The 15,416-nt window shown below is 33.4% G+C and overlaps 2 protein-coding genes and 1 non-coding gene across 3 annotated transcripts; 2 read left to right on the forward strand and 1 right to left on the reverse strand.

Moving 5' to 3' along the window:
• The first annotated feature begins 971 nt into the window (after positions 1-971).
• Positions 972-9,031, forward strand: LOC104219401 (GDSL esterase/lipase EXL3-like). Its single transcript, XM_009770088.2, has 5 exons — positions 972-1,318; positions 5,058-5,188; positions 6,345-6,578; positions 7,705-7,960; positions 8,559-9,031. The coding sequence occupies exons 1-5, from the start codon at positions 1,042-1,044 to the stop codon at positions 8,747-8,749; spliced, it is 1,089 nt and encodes a 362-aa protein (XP_009768390.1). The 5' UTR covers positions 972-1,041; the 3' UTR covers positions 8,750-9,031.
• LOC138876583 (U6 spliceosomal RNA) lies at positions 6,710-6,812 on the forward strand. The gene has a single exon (XR_011401929.1). It is a non-coding gene; the product is annotated as a U6 spliceosomal RNA (small nuclear RNA).
• A 1,046-nt stretch (positions 9,032-10,077) lies between the features above and the next one.
• LOC104219400 (CO(2)-response secreted protease-like) lies at positions 10,078-14,530 on the reverse strand. Its single transcript, XM_009770087.2, has 9 exons — positions 14,329-14,530; positions 13,457-13,716; positions 13,261-13,372; positions 12,058-12,577; positions 11,876-11,973; positions 11,534-11,779; positions 11,327-11,441; positions 10,885-11,095; positions 10,078-10,780 (listed from the first exon to the last, which is right to left on the reverse strand). Exons 1-9 carry the CDS (start codon positions 14,499-14,501, stop codon positions 10,218-10,220), a joined length of 2,298 nt encoding a protein of 765 aa, XP_009768389.1. The 5' UTR covers positions 14,502-14,530; the 3' UTR covers positions 10,078-10,217.
• Between the last annotated feature and the right edge of the window lie 886 nt (positions 14,531-15,416).

The raw sequence follows: 15,416 nt of genomic DNA on the forward strand, positions 1-15,416 counted from the left end.
GATAGATCCAATTTCCTTTTCTTTTCTTCTTCTTTTCCCTGACTGTTTATTCTCCATCAAACAATTATTTTTCAAGAGATAAATAGGCTTTGACCAAACTAATTTGCTAGACAGCATTTTCGTGCACGATTTTGCATGTTATGTATGTTAATATATTTACTAATTTTATTGTACAAATATGTTTCTTTAGACTCCACTGGTTGGTTGTTGTACAAATTATACAAAATATGTCTCATGCAGAGGCAGGACCAAGATTTGAAGCTTATAAGTCCGGGATTCTAGTTTTTCTTAAGTTATTGGGTCTATTCCATGAATTTCACAAGAAAAGCACAAAAGCTACTGAATTAGGCCGAACCCGTAAATAGAGTGGCTAACTCCGCCCCTGTCCCCATGCAAATTAAAATCTTGGTTAAATTAATTAGATGGACACGATATGGACACGTGCCCTCAAAACCTCATATTAGCCAAATATACGATATGGTCTGACCTAATATGCTCTAATTCTATTTCATTATTCCATAAGCCAAACAAGTCGGCGCATTTTTGGTTGATTAATTAATTTGATGTGTCTATAGTTAGCTTGATACTTGAAAAATAGAGGAAGTAGGTAAATAAAAAGAGGAAACTTTTTAATGTAGTAATAATTCTGTCACTTTCTAATGTGACTGCAGCTAAGCAAAAGCTAAAAAGGCTAAATTAAGCCATTGACAAAGACCTTTATCTCATGCATTTCATGATTATTGATTTTTCCTCTACCATTAATTACTTCCCTCTAAGTATGTAGCAGTAGTAGTAGTAATTACTAATATTAGTATATAACTTAAGACACAATTAACAAACCTAATAAAGGCTGATTGACCAAGCCCTTAAGATAGTCAATATAATAACGTATGTATCCTTTTCTAGCCATCTATAAATAAACAAAAAACCACGGCCATTACTACTCAATTCCATAATTATTTAAAGCTTTCCAAACCAGGCTATTTTTGTTTCATCTTCTTGAAACAAAAAGTGTCTGAAACTTTGCTGACATCTCTTAAAATGTCGTGTTTTTGTTTGGTGTTTTTGTCACGTAAAATAATTTTGGTCCATGTTTTATTTCTGTTATTTGTTGCCTCATGTAAAGGGAAAGTGCAGCTGCCGGAAAATGTAACAGTGAGGGCTGTTTTTGCTTTCGGAGATTCCATTGTTGATCAAGGAAACAATAATCACATAGCAACAGTTGTTAAATGTAATTTTGAGCCATATGGGAAGGATTTCATGGGTGGAAAACCTACTGGAAGGTTTAGCAATGCTAAGACCCCCTCCGACTTGATAGGTATATATATATATATATATATATATATATATATATATATGTATGCTCATTATTTTTCTATTTATTGACTTCGATATTGTATTTAAACTTTCTAAAACTTAAAAAGAGTAGACATACTTTTTTAGTTTCTCGAGTATTAAGGAAGATTGTCTCCACGATTAGTGACGGTTGCGTTTGACGGTAGTCCCTTGTCATGTCTTTATCCTTCACCATGGACGCCGTCATTTTCTCTTTGTCTCACAGTTATAATTAAAAAGAAAAAGGACAAACAATCAACTTCTTCAAGTTGTCTGCTAATGCAAGCATTAGATTGAGCTGTCTACATTACATCCTCATAATGTAGCCCTTCTCGGACCCTGGGTTAATGTGGGATGCTTTGTGCATCGGGCTACCATATTTAATCAACTTCTTCAAGTTGTCTTGATGAGTTGCTTAAAATCACTTAAATCATTACTAGGGCCGAAGTGAATAGAGAGTTTAAGGTGGAAAACTCAGTACTTTAATTTGAAACTATTATGGAACTTTAAGTGCGCACTCTCTCTCTATATATGCATGCTCTCTACTATGGGTGTCAAATGGACAAGTTCAATTTGACAGTCAAAATTGAGACTCATAACTGTCAAATATTTGAGTAAGGTCAAGTAGCAAAAGGAATGGGTAATGATTCAACTAATGCAAAATTTGCTTGTCGAAATGAATTAGGTCAAAGTGAGATACTCCTGAGTCATATAATATAATGTCTATAATGTCACACAAAGAAAGGAAAAAGAAGGGTAAATACCAAAATGAGGAATCAGTATGTAGTGGTCTCTCTTTATTCTTTTGTGTTCTTTGGATTTTTATTCTCTAGCTAAACTCGAAAATTAAATGAACAGTGTAATTAGTGTTCAGTTATAGCTTTCTCTGGTACAACGACCTATGCTTAATTTCCTTCTCTCTTTTTCTTTTTCGGGGCTGAAATAATTTTGCAAATTTAATGGGAAATTAAAGCATGGATAATTCCCATATATTGTCAAAACTACGTTTCCCCAATAAACACAAGTATTCTCCTGCATAATTGAGCAGAGTTCTATGATCTTACGGGATATAATTTATAATATATATAATATATAGTATTACTTTCTTTTTTCTCGTCTGTCTTTTTCAAATAAATACGCAAGAAATAGACCTCTAATAAATTGGCTAGCTACATGATCAACCATACAAAATAATTGGGACTGTGACTGACAATTTAATTCCTCAAGGTTTTAATATTAATATTTGTGCTTTCTTTATACCCCATCAACTGAATTTTCATTATTTAAAAGATGAAGATTTATAAAAAAAAATAATGTATTTTTGAAAGCCAAATCTAGGGTGCTTTTTTTCTTAAATTGATACTCCCTCCTGTCTATAATAAGTGACCAATTTGCTTTTTTATTTTGGTCCAAAATAAGTGTCCGTTTATATAATCAAGAAAATATTCATTTTTCCAAAATTACCCCTTATGTACGTATCCCTAAAAAGTCTTTTACTTCTCACATTAAATTATGCTGCAATATTTAATTAAGGGTAGTTTAGTCACACTAACTATTTTTGTCTAGAATTTAGTATTTCCTTAATGAGTGTGCCCAAAACAAATTAGTAACTAACAAGGTAACAGAAAATAGGTTTAGAAATTTATGAAATGAAGAATCGAACTTTTACTAACAAGGTAAAACTGGAATATGTGCATATATCTTTTACTTTTATTTTATGAGGTAACTAGTTCTCTCATTTATATTAACTAGCCTTAGGGTACGCGCTTTACGCGTGTACCCTAACTCAATAAATAATTTTTTAAAAATAATTACATAAATGTTATTTAAAAAATATATTTTAGTTATAAATAAAGGTTAAGCTCTAGAAATTGCAAAATATTCATCCTATATTGCAAACTCAATAAAAAAAGAAACTATGTCTCATGGAGCCATCAATCATCATCCAATTATATCCAGTATTTAAATTTTGTTCCAGTTTTATAATTATATCAGCTTAATTTCACAAGTTATTATACTTTCTTGTTATTTTCAGGAAGAACATCACTCTTGAAGATGTAAGAGCTTTTCTAAAAATATTTTTATCAAATTTTTCCAAGGAGACAAAAATAGAATTAGCTATACTTATATTATGATTTTAATTTTTTTTTTTTTGAAATAACACAAACGGAAGAACAGAATCTTATGTCTTTTAAATTTATTTTTCGTAAAAGGTTATAATATTACCCTTGCAGTGAGGTTTTAGTTACTAAAATAAAAAAGAATAATGATTAATGATGACTCAATTTGAAATTTTATTTTCTATTATTTCATTATCATTTATTCAAATTTGCATATTAACCAAGTTAACTCTTAATACTATACTGCAACTGATTTTGCTCTATTTCTCTAATTTCTTTCATCACCAGTAATCTTTTTGAGGAAACAAATTTATGGTCCCTAAGATTTGAGCCAGCGTGAAAAATAATTTTAGGTTTATAATTTGGAAAGAATAGATTGGATTCTTTTGCTAATTAAATAACTTTAATACTTAAATATTTATTCTTAATATTAAGAAATAATTTATTTTTGTTGATTCAAATTCTTAATATTAGCTTATTGAATTTTAAATATTTTCGTGTAACTAAATATTTTAAATAAGATTATTTTATTTTAAAATGATCAAAGAATCGCATTTTTGCACTTTGTATTTACTGAAGCATTAGTGCTATTGACTTTTGCCAATTATTTTTTTCTCTCTCTTTTTTTTTTGTATTAATAAAGATATTTCATATTTATTTATTCTAATTGTTAAGCATATTTTTTAAATACATAGCTATATTTAAATATAATTACAATTATATATATATATATATATATATATATATATATATATATATATATATATATATATATATATATAATTTATAATTATACCAAGGAAAAGAATACGGAAAAAAAGTTTGGTCAACTTTTATTAATTATTTTGCTCATGTTATCGGCATGGTAACGTTGCACTCTGAATAAAATATATAGTACATTGTCATTATTTGATTAATATAATTATTTCTCCAATTTCTTATTTATGGAATCGTTTGGTTCAATCCTATATTTTAGTAGAAGTAAATTGAAGATGAAAGTAAACTTTATTAAACGTAATATGTTGATGAGTTTTAAATTCCTAGATATTAGGATTTTAACTTAATTCAAATAAGGAAAAGTTTAATAGCTAAAATTTTGATTTATTTCAAAATCTTAAATATTAAGTGAATAATTAAATGATAATTTTGTCTAATGTGAAATCTATTTTTAAAGGGTAAAAAAGGCGAACGACATTTCGCTAAGGACCTTCGTGCTTTTAATATAGTATAGATATTTGACTCGTTTTCAGAAATATCCCAATAATACCTGCGTTTTATCAACAGTTAGTTTCCCAGCTTCTTTCAATAAATAAAGACTTATTATTTTGGTGCAGAAATTAAATTTCCACATAAACTCTTTACAAGTTTTACCAATTTCAATCATTAAACTAATAGTATAAGTTTAATGTACAAACGGTGTAAACTCATACTCAATCTACATAGTTTTCTGCCGTTGATTTTTTTGTCACCTGAGTATAAACATTTTTAGTTATTAGTAAATAACACCAGAACATTCAATTTAAAGTCTTACTGCTAATTATTACAAACATAATTCTGTAAGTTTGAGTTTGAGTTTGATATTGACTTTATTATCCATTTCAGTGGACGAACTGGGAATTAAAGAACTGATGCCAGCTTATCTTGATCCTAATTTGCAAGCTGAAGATCTTAAAACTGGAGTAAGCTTTGCTTCAGGAGCTACTGGATTTGATCCTCAAACACCTGCCCTTGTGGTATTTTACTCACTTTAATTTGTAGAGTATAAATCTTTTTCATAAAATAAAAAACTATATCAATTAATCCATTTTATATGACACTTATTATTTGAAAGATCATGCAGTTCCTTTTTCATTTCGTCTTTCTTAAATTTTCTGAGTAGTTTTTTAATTTCTTATAAAGATTCTTAAATTTCTAAGTAGTTTTTATTAATTATAAAGACATACACTCTATAGAACCTTTTACGTGATCTTTAAGTATATAATTCCATTTTTGAAATATTTAAGATTTTATGTCAAAAATTCATAATGGAATTAGATAATTTTATCTTCTTTCTATTCTTTACCCCATTCGGTCTCGGATACTTGTATTGGGCCTCGACTAAATTTGAAAAAATCTCACTTTGGGATAAAGAGATTCCTAACAAAGACGACTTTATATTCAGGGCTCGAACCCGAGATCCCTGCTTATGTATGAAAGAGTACCAAATTGTAATAGTTCAGGACAAAATTGGCTAAAGAAGAACAAAATTGTCCTAGCTATTTCAAATAATCCCTCTGTTTAGTGTTACTTGTTCTCTATACGAAAAATATATTTTTGCTTTTATTTGTCCAATTAAAAGGATGATAAAAAAAAGTTTCATTTTTTATCCTTATTATTAATTACTCTTTCTCCAAATTACTTCTCAATTTTTTTTTTGAAATGCTATCATTATTATGAGTATTATGGTAAAATATTTAATTAATTTATTATCTCTTAAAGGACAACTAAGGGTCCGTTTGGCCAAAAAAAAGATTTTTTTATTTTATTTTTTTTTGAAATCAGCGTAGGCCATGAAATTTTCGATTTTAACTTGAAGATGAATTTCAAATTTTTTCGAAAATTTAAAAAATTCTAAAAAGCTATTTTTCAAAATTTTCACTTCACATCACTCACAAAAATTCAAAAACAACCTAAAATTATATTTATGTCCGCACATAATACAAATTTGAGTAAATTTTTTGTTCCCACTCTTTACCCGAAATTTTACAATTGTTATGTCCAAACGAGCACTAAAAGTGCGAAATTGGCAATTGGCCCTTTCTCCTTTTTTCTGTTTTGGATTGAGGGTACTGTAATTGTGGAAAGTGGAAACTAACAATTTGAATTCCCGCTTTATTTTGGAAATTTCAGTCAGTGATTCCTCTATCAACACAATTAGATCATTTTAGAGAATACATCGGGAAGCTGAAGCAATTAGTTGGAGAAGAAGAAGCGAACGACATATTGAGGAATAGCGTCTTCTTAGTGGTAGCCGGAAGCGATGACCTGGCCAACACCTACTTCACCGTCGGAATTCGCCGGCTGCAGTATGATGTTAACGGATACACTGATCTTATGGCCGCCGGAGCTTCTGAATTTATCCAAGTACGTTCACCTATTTCATCATCTTAATTATATTTACTCTCTTTAATTTTACTTCCTAAATGTGTAGGTTTTTTAATTGCAATAATTATTAACTTGCTCGGGTTAAATTGATCGTTCCTTGATAAATGAAAGTCCCCTCGGAGACATCCTATAAAATTGGAACGATAAAGATAAGATTAGCATGGCCCCTGCGCAAGGATGACATGCACAAATCGAGAAATGGTCCTTGATAAATGAGAAGTGCCAAACATGAGTATTAATTACTCTCTCTGTTCCAATTTAGTGTATGGCATAGGTTGACTCTAGGAGTTTCGGAAAAAATTGGACTTTTGAAACATGCGGTCTTAAACATATCATAACATGTGTATGGCTGTAAAAGATTCTCATAAGACTAAAATGGAAAGCCTAAGTTAAATTGTTTCCAAATATAAAAATGTGGTATTATGTTTTGTACAGACTAAGAAGAAAAGCGTGTCACATAAAGGAGTATTCTAATTCCTAAATGCGTAGGTTCTTTTAATTGCAATGATCCAATTAACTAGCTATGGCCAGATTAATCAATCCTTGATAAATGTGAAGTGTCAAACATATTAAAATGGAAGAAGTAGTAATTCTAGTATAAAAAAGTGATTCTTATAATCCAATAGTTAAACTTAGTTGTGCCACAATTATTCAGCATGACCAATTCGTAGTTAAACTTGTGATGTTTGCAAATGAATGAAAAGCATGTTGTTCCACCTAGAATAATTAATCTGAGAGCTCATAACTCCAAAAATTCACTAATCTAAAATAAACTTTTCTGACTAAATTATTGATTATGTGAATGAGAAAGATTGATTATGAATATTATGTGATTCTCGAAGCCAAATATATCTGATATCTAATCAGTGGCTCTACGTATTTTAGTATTGTAAATTTGAAGAATTGAGCCACCTATAGAATGCTCAATTTATAATGGACGAATACATGTGTCTTCACAATTATGAGCGTTACCTAATACATATTACATTTTACATATGGTGCATCACCTTATTCTCATTTTTATTATCTGTATTTTTAGTAAACAAAATTTCTAAGGTGATCAGTCAGTTAATGTTTGTCAATCTTTTTTTCTTTCTTTTGGAAGGAACTATACAAATTGGGAGCAAGAAAAATAGCGATTTTTGGAGTTCCACCCATAGGGTGTTTGCCTTCCCAGAGAACACTAGGTGGAGGTAAATCAAGAGAGTGTTCAGAGGAATACAATCAAGCTGCACAATTAGCCAACACTAAGCTCTCTGCTGCAATTGATTCATTGTCCAAAAATCTCCTTCAAAGCAAGTTGGTTTTCGTTGATATCTACAGTTCTCTGCTTGATCTCATTGTCAACCCTCAAAAACATGGTAAATGCAAATCTTCACTAAAGTCAAATTTCTTGATTGCTTGGGGTTCTTTAAATTGTATATCAAGTTTGTCTTACCTCTGATAATCTTCAATCTTGAATATGATTTACGTAGGAACTATTTGGTACTCTAGGCTCTTAATCTTTAGCAGCTCATAACCTACAGTGCAAATTTCCATTAAGCATATTATTAGGAAGGCGGTGAATTGAGCGTGGATCTATTTTAAGTCGGTGGTTGTATAAGTATATGTGTGTGTGTGTGTGTGTATATATATATATATATATATATATATAGAGAGAGAGAGAGAGAGAGAGTTTGAGAAGGAGATTGTGGATATCGCCTGCGAGAATGAATATAGCTCCCGATGGGACTCATCAAGGTAGCCAGGGGTTGGGGTATAAGGGTTGACTCAAGATTATTAAAGGCCATGTAAATTTTTTTTTAAAATTTGGATCAAAAAGTTATTCACATATTCCGAAAAAAGAAATGATCTATTTATCACCATCAACAACTCAAAACCATAAAATGTAATTTTTAATTTTTCTTCTGTTGAGTGTATCGTTGAAATTGACCTCCTATAAAATATGAATGATGTCAGGATTTGAAGTAGTAGATAGAGGATGCTGTGGTACTGGAAACATAGAGGTGGTAATACTGTGCAACAAATACAGTGGAACATGTGAAGATGACACAAAATATTTATTTTGGGATAGTTACCATCCCACGGAAAAAGGTTACAGGATCCTTGTTGATCAGATCCTTAAAAAGTATGTCAATAGTTTCATATAAACATGGATCCAATCAAGACCAGGATTTGCTTTCTGTAACCTCTGCAATTTACAAACATCAGAAGCAAGGTCAAAACCACTGCATTTTCGTCCAATCGTCCTTCATCAGTTGCTTCATCTCTGGATCTTGATTGATGGAGCTTTATTTCTTACACAGCATGTGTCTGTAGTCTGAAAAACTTTGCAACTCTGTACATCTCATTTCTGTTCATTACATGCCATATGTTATGGCATTTGTGTTTTTGAGATTGAAAGAAAATCATGTTTGTGCACTTAGTTGGAATCCAATAGCTGTACTACTCTATGATTGTTCACGCTACAGTTGTACACGCTAACTATATAAATCATATAAAATGTCTAACACAATATCTGCAATATGAAGCAAAGTCGGAATGCTCCCACTAGAACGGGTGACACAATAGATCAGGGAATGCTGCCACTAGAACGGATGATAGGAAAAATAATAAGCAAAGTTTTGGATACTTTTCTTCGATTGCTAAAATGAGAGATGGACAAAACTACTTCCTCTAACTAGTTTTCTGTTACTGTCGCCTAAGGAGAAACTAGTATAAGTATATTATGAACATTGTGATGTATCCTTAAATTAATTTATCTCTACCTTCGATAATTAGAAATGAAATGTCTATATTGTATAATATAAAATAGTCAATCGAATGATATATTCCGGCACTTTAAAATCTGAAACATGGATGCAAGCGACATTTAACAATAAGAACAACTTCACACCTGAAGGAAAGAAATGAGGTTCTCAGGGAACAGGTTCTCTCTGTGGTGAAGAATCCTTATAACTAAAATCTCTTATCTTCCATAGAATAACTTCCTTTTGGTTCTGAGATGTATTTGTTGCTTTCTCCATTATATAGTTGATAAAAGTTGGACTTTTTATTGGTATGGCATTGCTTGGCTTTGTTTTGTTTCTTCTTTTCTCTTGGAGTTAATGTTGTCCCGAAGTTCTCTTTTTTTTTGCCGCATAGTGCATTCATGTGCATTTACCTTGAAGTTTCCATCTTTTTGTTCTCATCAGTTATTGCTTCTGTTTAGATTCTTTTATTACCGCGGAAGGTACTGTATTAAGTAAAAAAAAAAAAGGGCAGCCCGGTGCACTAAGCTTCTGCTATGTGCAGGGTCCGGGGAAGGGCCGGACACAAAGGTCTATTGTACGCAGCCTTACCCTGCATTTCTACAAGAGGCTGTTCCATGACTTGATCCCGTGATCTCCTGGTCACATGGCAGCAACTTTACCAGTTACGCCACCTGTATTAAGTAATATCATGAAATATATACTTATTGAAAAAGAATATTATGAGATAGATACAGTTTCTCTATTGAGAACCTTTTATTCATGATTCATATGAGTTACAAATACATTTTTGACACAACGTTCATGGATGCATTGCATTGCATAAACCCATTTGTCGGACTGGTTAAGTAGCAGATGCTTGATAATGTTACCAATAGGAGACAACGAATGGACTTCGAACCTTGTACTTACCATTGGTCCATGTAATTGATCCAAAATATTCTCTCTCTCTAGATGTTGCTTTGAAAGTCACTTGAAAGCTCAGTTTCTTCGTGCTACTTGTAAATTTCAATGTGCTTGGATGCACTCGGACTCTCAATGCATCTGGTGCTGCTATGATAGCCGTGTATTCTGTTTTTTCTTCACCAAAGTTAGTTAGAGTTCTGATAACTTGCTTGGTTTCTCTTTCCTTGGACATAGAAACAGCTATTGATGGGTAGTTCATGTTAGACATTGATTCAGCACTTGAGTTGGTAGGGCATGAAAAACTGTCTGGAACTGTCTTTGAGATGAGTTTAACTGTTGATGTGTTATAACCAGCAGAGCAGAGGAATAACAAGTAGTCTGTGATCTCAGTCTCATAAACCAGGCCTGGTTCCCGTGGCCCTGACGTAGTTGCTACTCCTGCACCAAAGTCATATGGGTTGGCAAGGTATTCTCCATATGCACTGTTGACTAACATTGGAGTCTTCAAGTTACTTTCCTGAAAAGCTATTAAAAAGAAAAGAGCGAAAAAAGAAGAAGAGAATAAGACTATTTTCATAAGAGTTAGCAGTGGTGGCATCGGCATACTTTAACTATTATCAGGTTGCTACCTGTGGTCATTATAGCTGATCTGATTGCTGAAGGACTCCAGGTGGGATTTTGAGATTTCAGTGTTGCAACAATAGCAGAAACATGAGGACAAGACACAGAAGTCCCTGAGAGGAAGTTGAATAGTGGTGGTTCTTGGCCAGACCGAGCCACTTCTGTGTCATTTGCTGGCCAAGCTGCAAGTATTGCAGTCCCTGGTGCTGCAATATCCGGCTGCAAGTACATGTCAGAAACCATTCAGTATGTGATCTACTAGAAATCTGCTGTGGAGCGTTGGTTCTGACTTCTAACATTTGTATGTAAGTAGTACGAGTCCTTACATTTCCTTTGGAGATATCCAATAAAATTGAGAGTTAGAAAAAAAAGACTAGCATGGCCCTGCGCAAGGGACAAAAATCGAGCAATGGTCTAAATTGGGGGGAAAAATGAATAAGGAGTGCTTACTTTTAGGAGGTTTCGAGTGTTGTATGCAGGGCCTCTTGATGAGAAGAAAGCCACAACAGGAGCTGGTTTGAAATTATCTACACTAACAGTTGGTAGAATTGTTGCCACTGGGTTCCTTTAGAAAATATGAAGGTGCAGTTAGAAATTTTCTATGTTTAGCAATTTTCTATGTTACATCAAGTGCTTCTTGATAAGTAAAGTGAGTACCTTGTCAAGTTGAGGTACAAAAGAATCTTCACGCCATCACGTTGAGTGATTACTGCCCCTGGGAAGGATCCCATATTGGGTGCCACTATGAGTTCATCATCAGGAATAATTAATATAAATCCAATGCCACTCTTGTTCTTTACTTCATTTAGCCTATCTTCGATTGAATAATCATCAGTGAGATGATAACAAACAACAATTTTACCCTTGACTTTGTGTTCGTCGAGTGTATCTGGTTCACAGTTACTGAAATTTACCTAAAGTTAGTTGCAGGTATGTACAGTTCTATTTCCTAGGTAGACCCCAGAAATGGGAACTAATGTATTTCAATCTTCCAATTACCTTGCGTCCCCGTCATACATAGTTAAGTTTGCAGATCTACTGTCCACCAACGGATAGACTGGAGATTTCTTGAGATTACTAAAGCTAATACCTCCACCCTGAAAATCAACAAGGGTACTATTGAGAGTTGTCCTTGAAAAGATAGCTTGTGTTTAGAATAACAGTGTTTTTCTTTTGAGTACCTTAATCAGCTTGTTCCCGCCCAAGGGAATATGTGTCTCAATGTTTCTGTCAATAGTTGTAGCAGCAACTGTGAAAATCCAAGGAGCAACATTGACAACAGTTTCTCGTAAAGGGCCATCATTTCCAGCAGAGGCGACGACAAAAATGCCCTTCTCTACAGCATGGAAAGCTCCAATGGCAATAGGATTTGTTGAAAACTCGAACTCTGCTCCAGCTGGTTGACCAATTGATAAGTTTATGATATCAACCCCATCTGCAATGGCATCATCAAATGCTTTCATAATGGCCGATCCACTGCATCCATAAGGCGTGCATATACGGTACACTGCAATCCTTGACCCTGGTGAACCACCCTTGGCTGTTCCTGCTGCTAACCCATAATAGGATGCACCTGCCACTGGACTCCCTGCTGCTGTAGCTGCAACATGTGTACCATGTCCGTCATGGTCCCTAGGTGTCCCTGTAACAGGTGTTGCTGAGTCGCCAGCGTCATCGTAAAACCTTGCACCAATCAGTTTCCTAATATATATCCATGAATGTAGATAGTGAAACGTCTTATCATAAACTGATATGATGACGGGCTATCTTTTATGTCTATCTAGGTACTTAGTTGGCTGACCAGGGAATAAATCTGAACATCACATCCAAACTAAAACAAAAGATAGAGGTGCCCAAGGACTCTATATAAGCAGAGTCAAGTCCAGGATTTAAGATTTATGAGTTCAATTTTTGCATGTTTTTAGCATTAAACCAGTAGCAGAACCAAAGTTTTGTACACGGGGATTCAAAATATTCTACAATATCACAGTTAGAACTTGAACCTTTGACTTAAGGCAGTTTTGAACCCCCTTTACTATTATATTTGAATTTTTCATGTCAAGGGGATTCAATATCTCATATATAATTAAAAAAAAATCATTTTTACTCTATTTGTCCAGTGTCAAGGCCAAGGGGGTTTGGTTTGAACCCCCTTGACACTACTTAGTTCCGCCACTGCATTGAACCATTATATTTTTAAAGTTATGAGTTCATATCTATTATCTTATTGCAATTTTAGTGGACTTTACAGTTTACACATAAATTTGTACACTACATCGAACGTATCATATGAACTTGGTAACTGAAGGCTGCACCCCCTGCCTATAAGACTTTAGAAAACTTTACATAGTCCATATGGGACATTACTCAACTAAGACCTTTACCTGTTGCAGCTGGAAGAATTGAAATCATAACCTTTGGTGCAAGTGCCTTTCCAACGGGATGGGACTGGACCCATACCCTTGTCATTGAAACTCTCTGATTCAGGCCATATTCCTAAACATAGTATGAGATACATTGTTTTATTAGTGTCATAAAGGATAAACAAAGAGCAAGAAAAGTTTGCATTTTGATTCCTACCCGTGTCAAAAATCCCAATTATGGTGTCTGCTCCTTTTGAGGTTGAGTTTGAACCAGAACTATAAGGGAAACTGTGTACCAGATCATATTGATCCGTTAGAAACTCCCATGACCGCGTTGTGTGGAGTTGAAATACTGGATCAGGGAAAACAGAGATAACTCCGGGTTGCTGAGCAATCGACTGAGCTTCAGCATCTGATAAACGTGCTGCAAATCCTGAGAAACTATTTCTGTAACTGTGCACCACTGCGTTCTTTCTCCTAATGCAATATTTATAACGTTAAATTAAAAAGATAGTAGAACATTTGCATGAATTACAATGGTTCTAACCTCTAGAAGATACAGGCAGAGGCGAATTTAGGATTTAAGTTTTATGAGTTCAATCTTTTAAGTTTTTAGCGTTGAACCCGTTGTATTTTTGAAATTATTGGTTCAGGCCTACTTGCTATTTGTTGCAGTTTTTGAAGATTTTCACACATAAATATATGCTTTGCGTCAAAAATATTGGGTTCGGATGAACCTGGTGCTTGAGTATTGCATCCGCCTCGGGATGCAGGTAAGCGCAGTGTGTTCTGATGCACACATTGGCTCCAGCTCACAATATGGGTGTGCGTGTGTGTTTTTACATATAAATGGTTTAAAAATTCCGAAAAACATGTATTTATACTAAGTTTACACTGGATATCAAAAGGTATAGTGCGCGCAAGAGTATTTATCACCTTGTCAAAATACATCAGTGTATGTTTGCAATTACTGTACTAAAATTTGAGCAATACTATGGTATTTAATGAATTAATAAAAGTTTGCGACAAGTGATAACATTACAACCTTATCATAGTCCAGAATGTTGCACATAGTTAACAGCCAATTACCTTGTTGTCATAAGCTGAATTTGATCATCTCTAACGACATTATTTGATGAACCCGTGGCACCCATGTAAACTATGTAAACGCCATGGCCTTCTGCTTGAGAAGCTGCCTTGGATTCTCTTATAAAATAAACTAACAAGAGACTAAACAAGAAAACTAAAGTAACCCTTTTCATGTTTATGCCAAAACTAGATACAACTTCAGTTGATGAAAGTGTCCTTTAAATAGTGGAAATTAAAAGCTTCATCTGCTCTGTGATCATCATATCTGTTTTAATAATCTTGTTTAGTGTACTCCAACGTGTACCCATTACTAGCTGCGCCAAGAATTCATCAATTAGTGGAATAATTAAGTCTAATGTGGTGGGCTATTTTAATGATCATGTGATTACTTGTCATGATTGTTTAACCAAAAAATAAAATTTTAGTCAAAGCTAGAATTTAGAAGAACACGTGTTACTGATAATCAAAAGAATGTATAAAAGGAAGTAATTTAGGTAGCAAGAGAGTAATCAAGAGAAAAATAAGTAAACCAAAATTTATTCCAATAGTGTTTCGTGTCCTCACAATTGATCAGATATCTCCCTTTTATAGATATCTTGGAGATATACGTTTTGCCCAAACCATAATGAGGCTATTATGAGTAATTAAAGACATTGAATGCTATGTTACATAATCATTACATTCAATACAAATTCTTTAACGTATCCCACATTTAATGCCTATTAAATGCTGTATCTGCACTCTTTTCTACTGTCAGATTCATTTCTTTTGATTCTCGGACATAAATGACTTAGATAGGTACGGACGCTGAGTTATTTGAATAACTGCTTGTACCTCTTCCTCTGCCATTTGCTCGTATCTGTTGCAACTCGTGCCTCTTGGCTAGTTGTAATTCTTTGACTATTTGACCAGTCTACGTGTCTCGACACATCACCTTTATATTTAAATACAATTTTTTCCAATGCAGATAGTCCCCCCACTTTTCATTTATTCATCAGTTGAATATTTGGGAAGTGAATTTCATTAAAAGAGAATTTTTGTCACCATTAATGCTATGACAAAATTGACGCTTCAATTGTCGCTTCCAT

This window comes from Nicotiana sylvestris, chromosome 8 (genome assembly GCF_000393655.2).
Source record: "Nicotiana sylvestris chromosome 8, ASM39365v2, whole genome shotgun sequence".
NCBI classification, from domain to species: domain Eukaryota; kingdom Viridiplantae; phylum Streptophyta; class Magnoliopsida; order Solanales; family Solanaceae; genus Nicotiana; species Nicotiana sylvestris.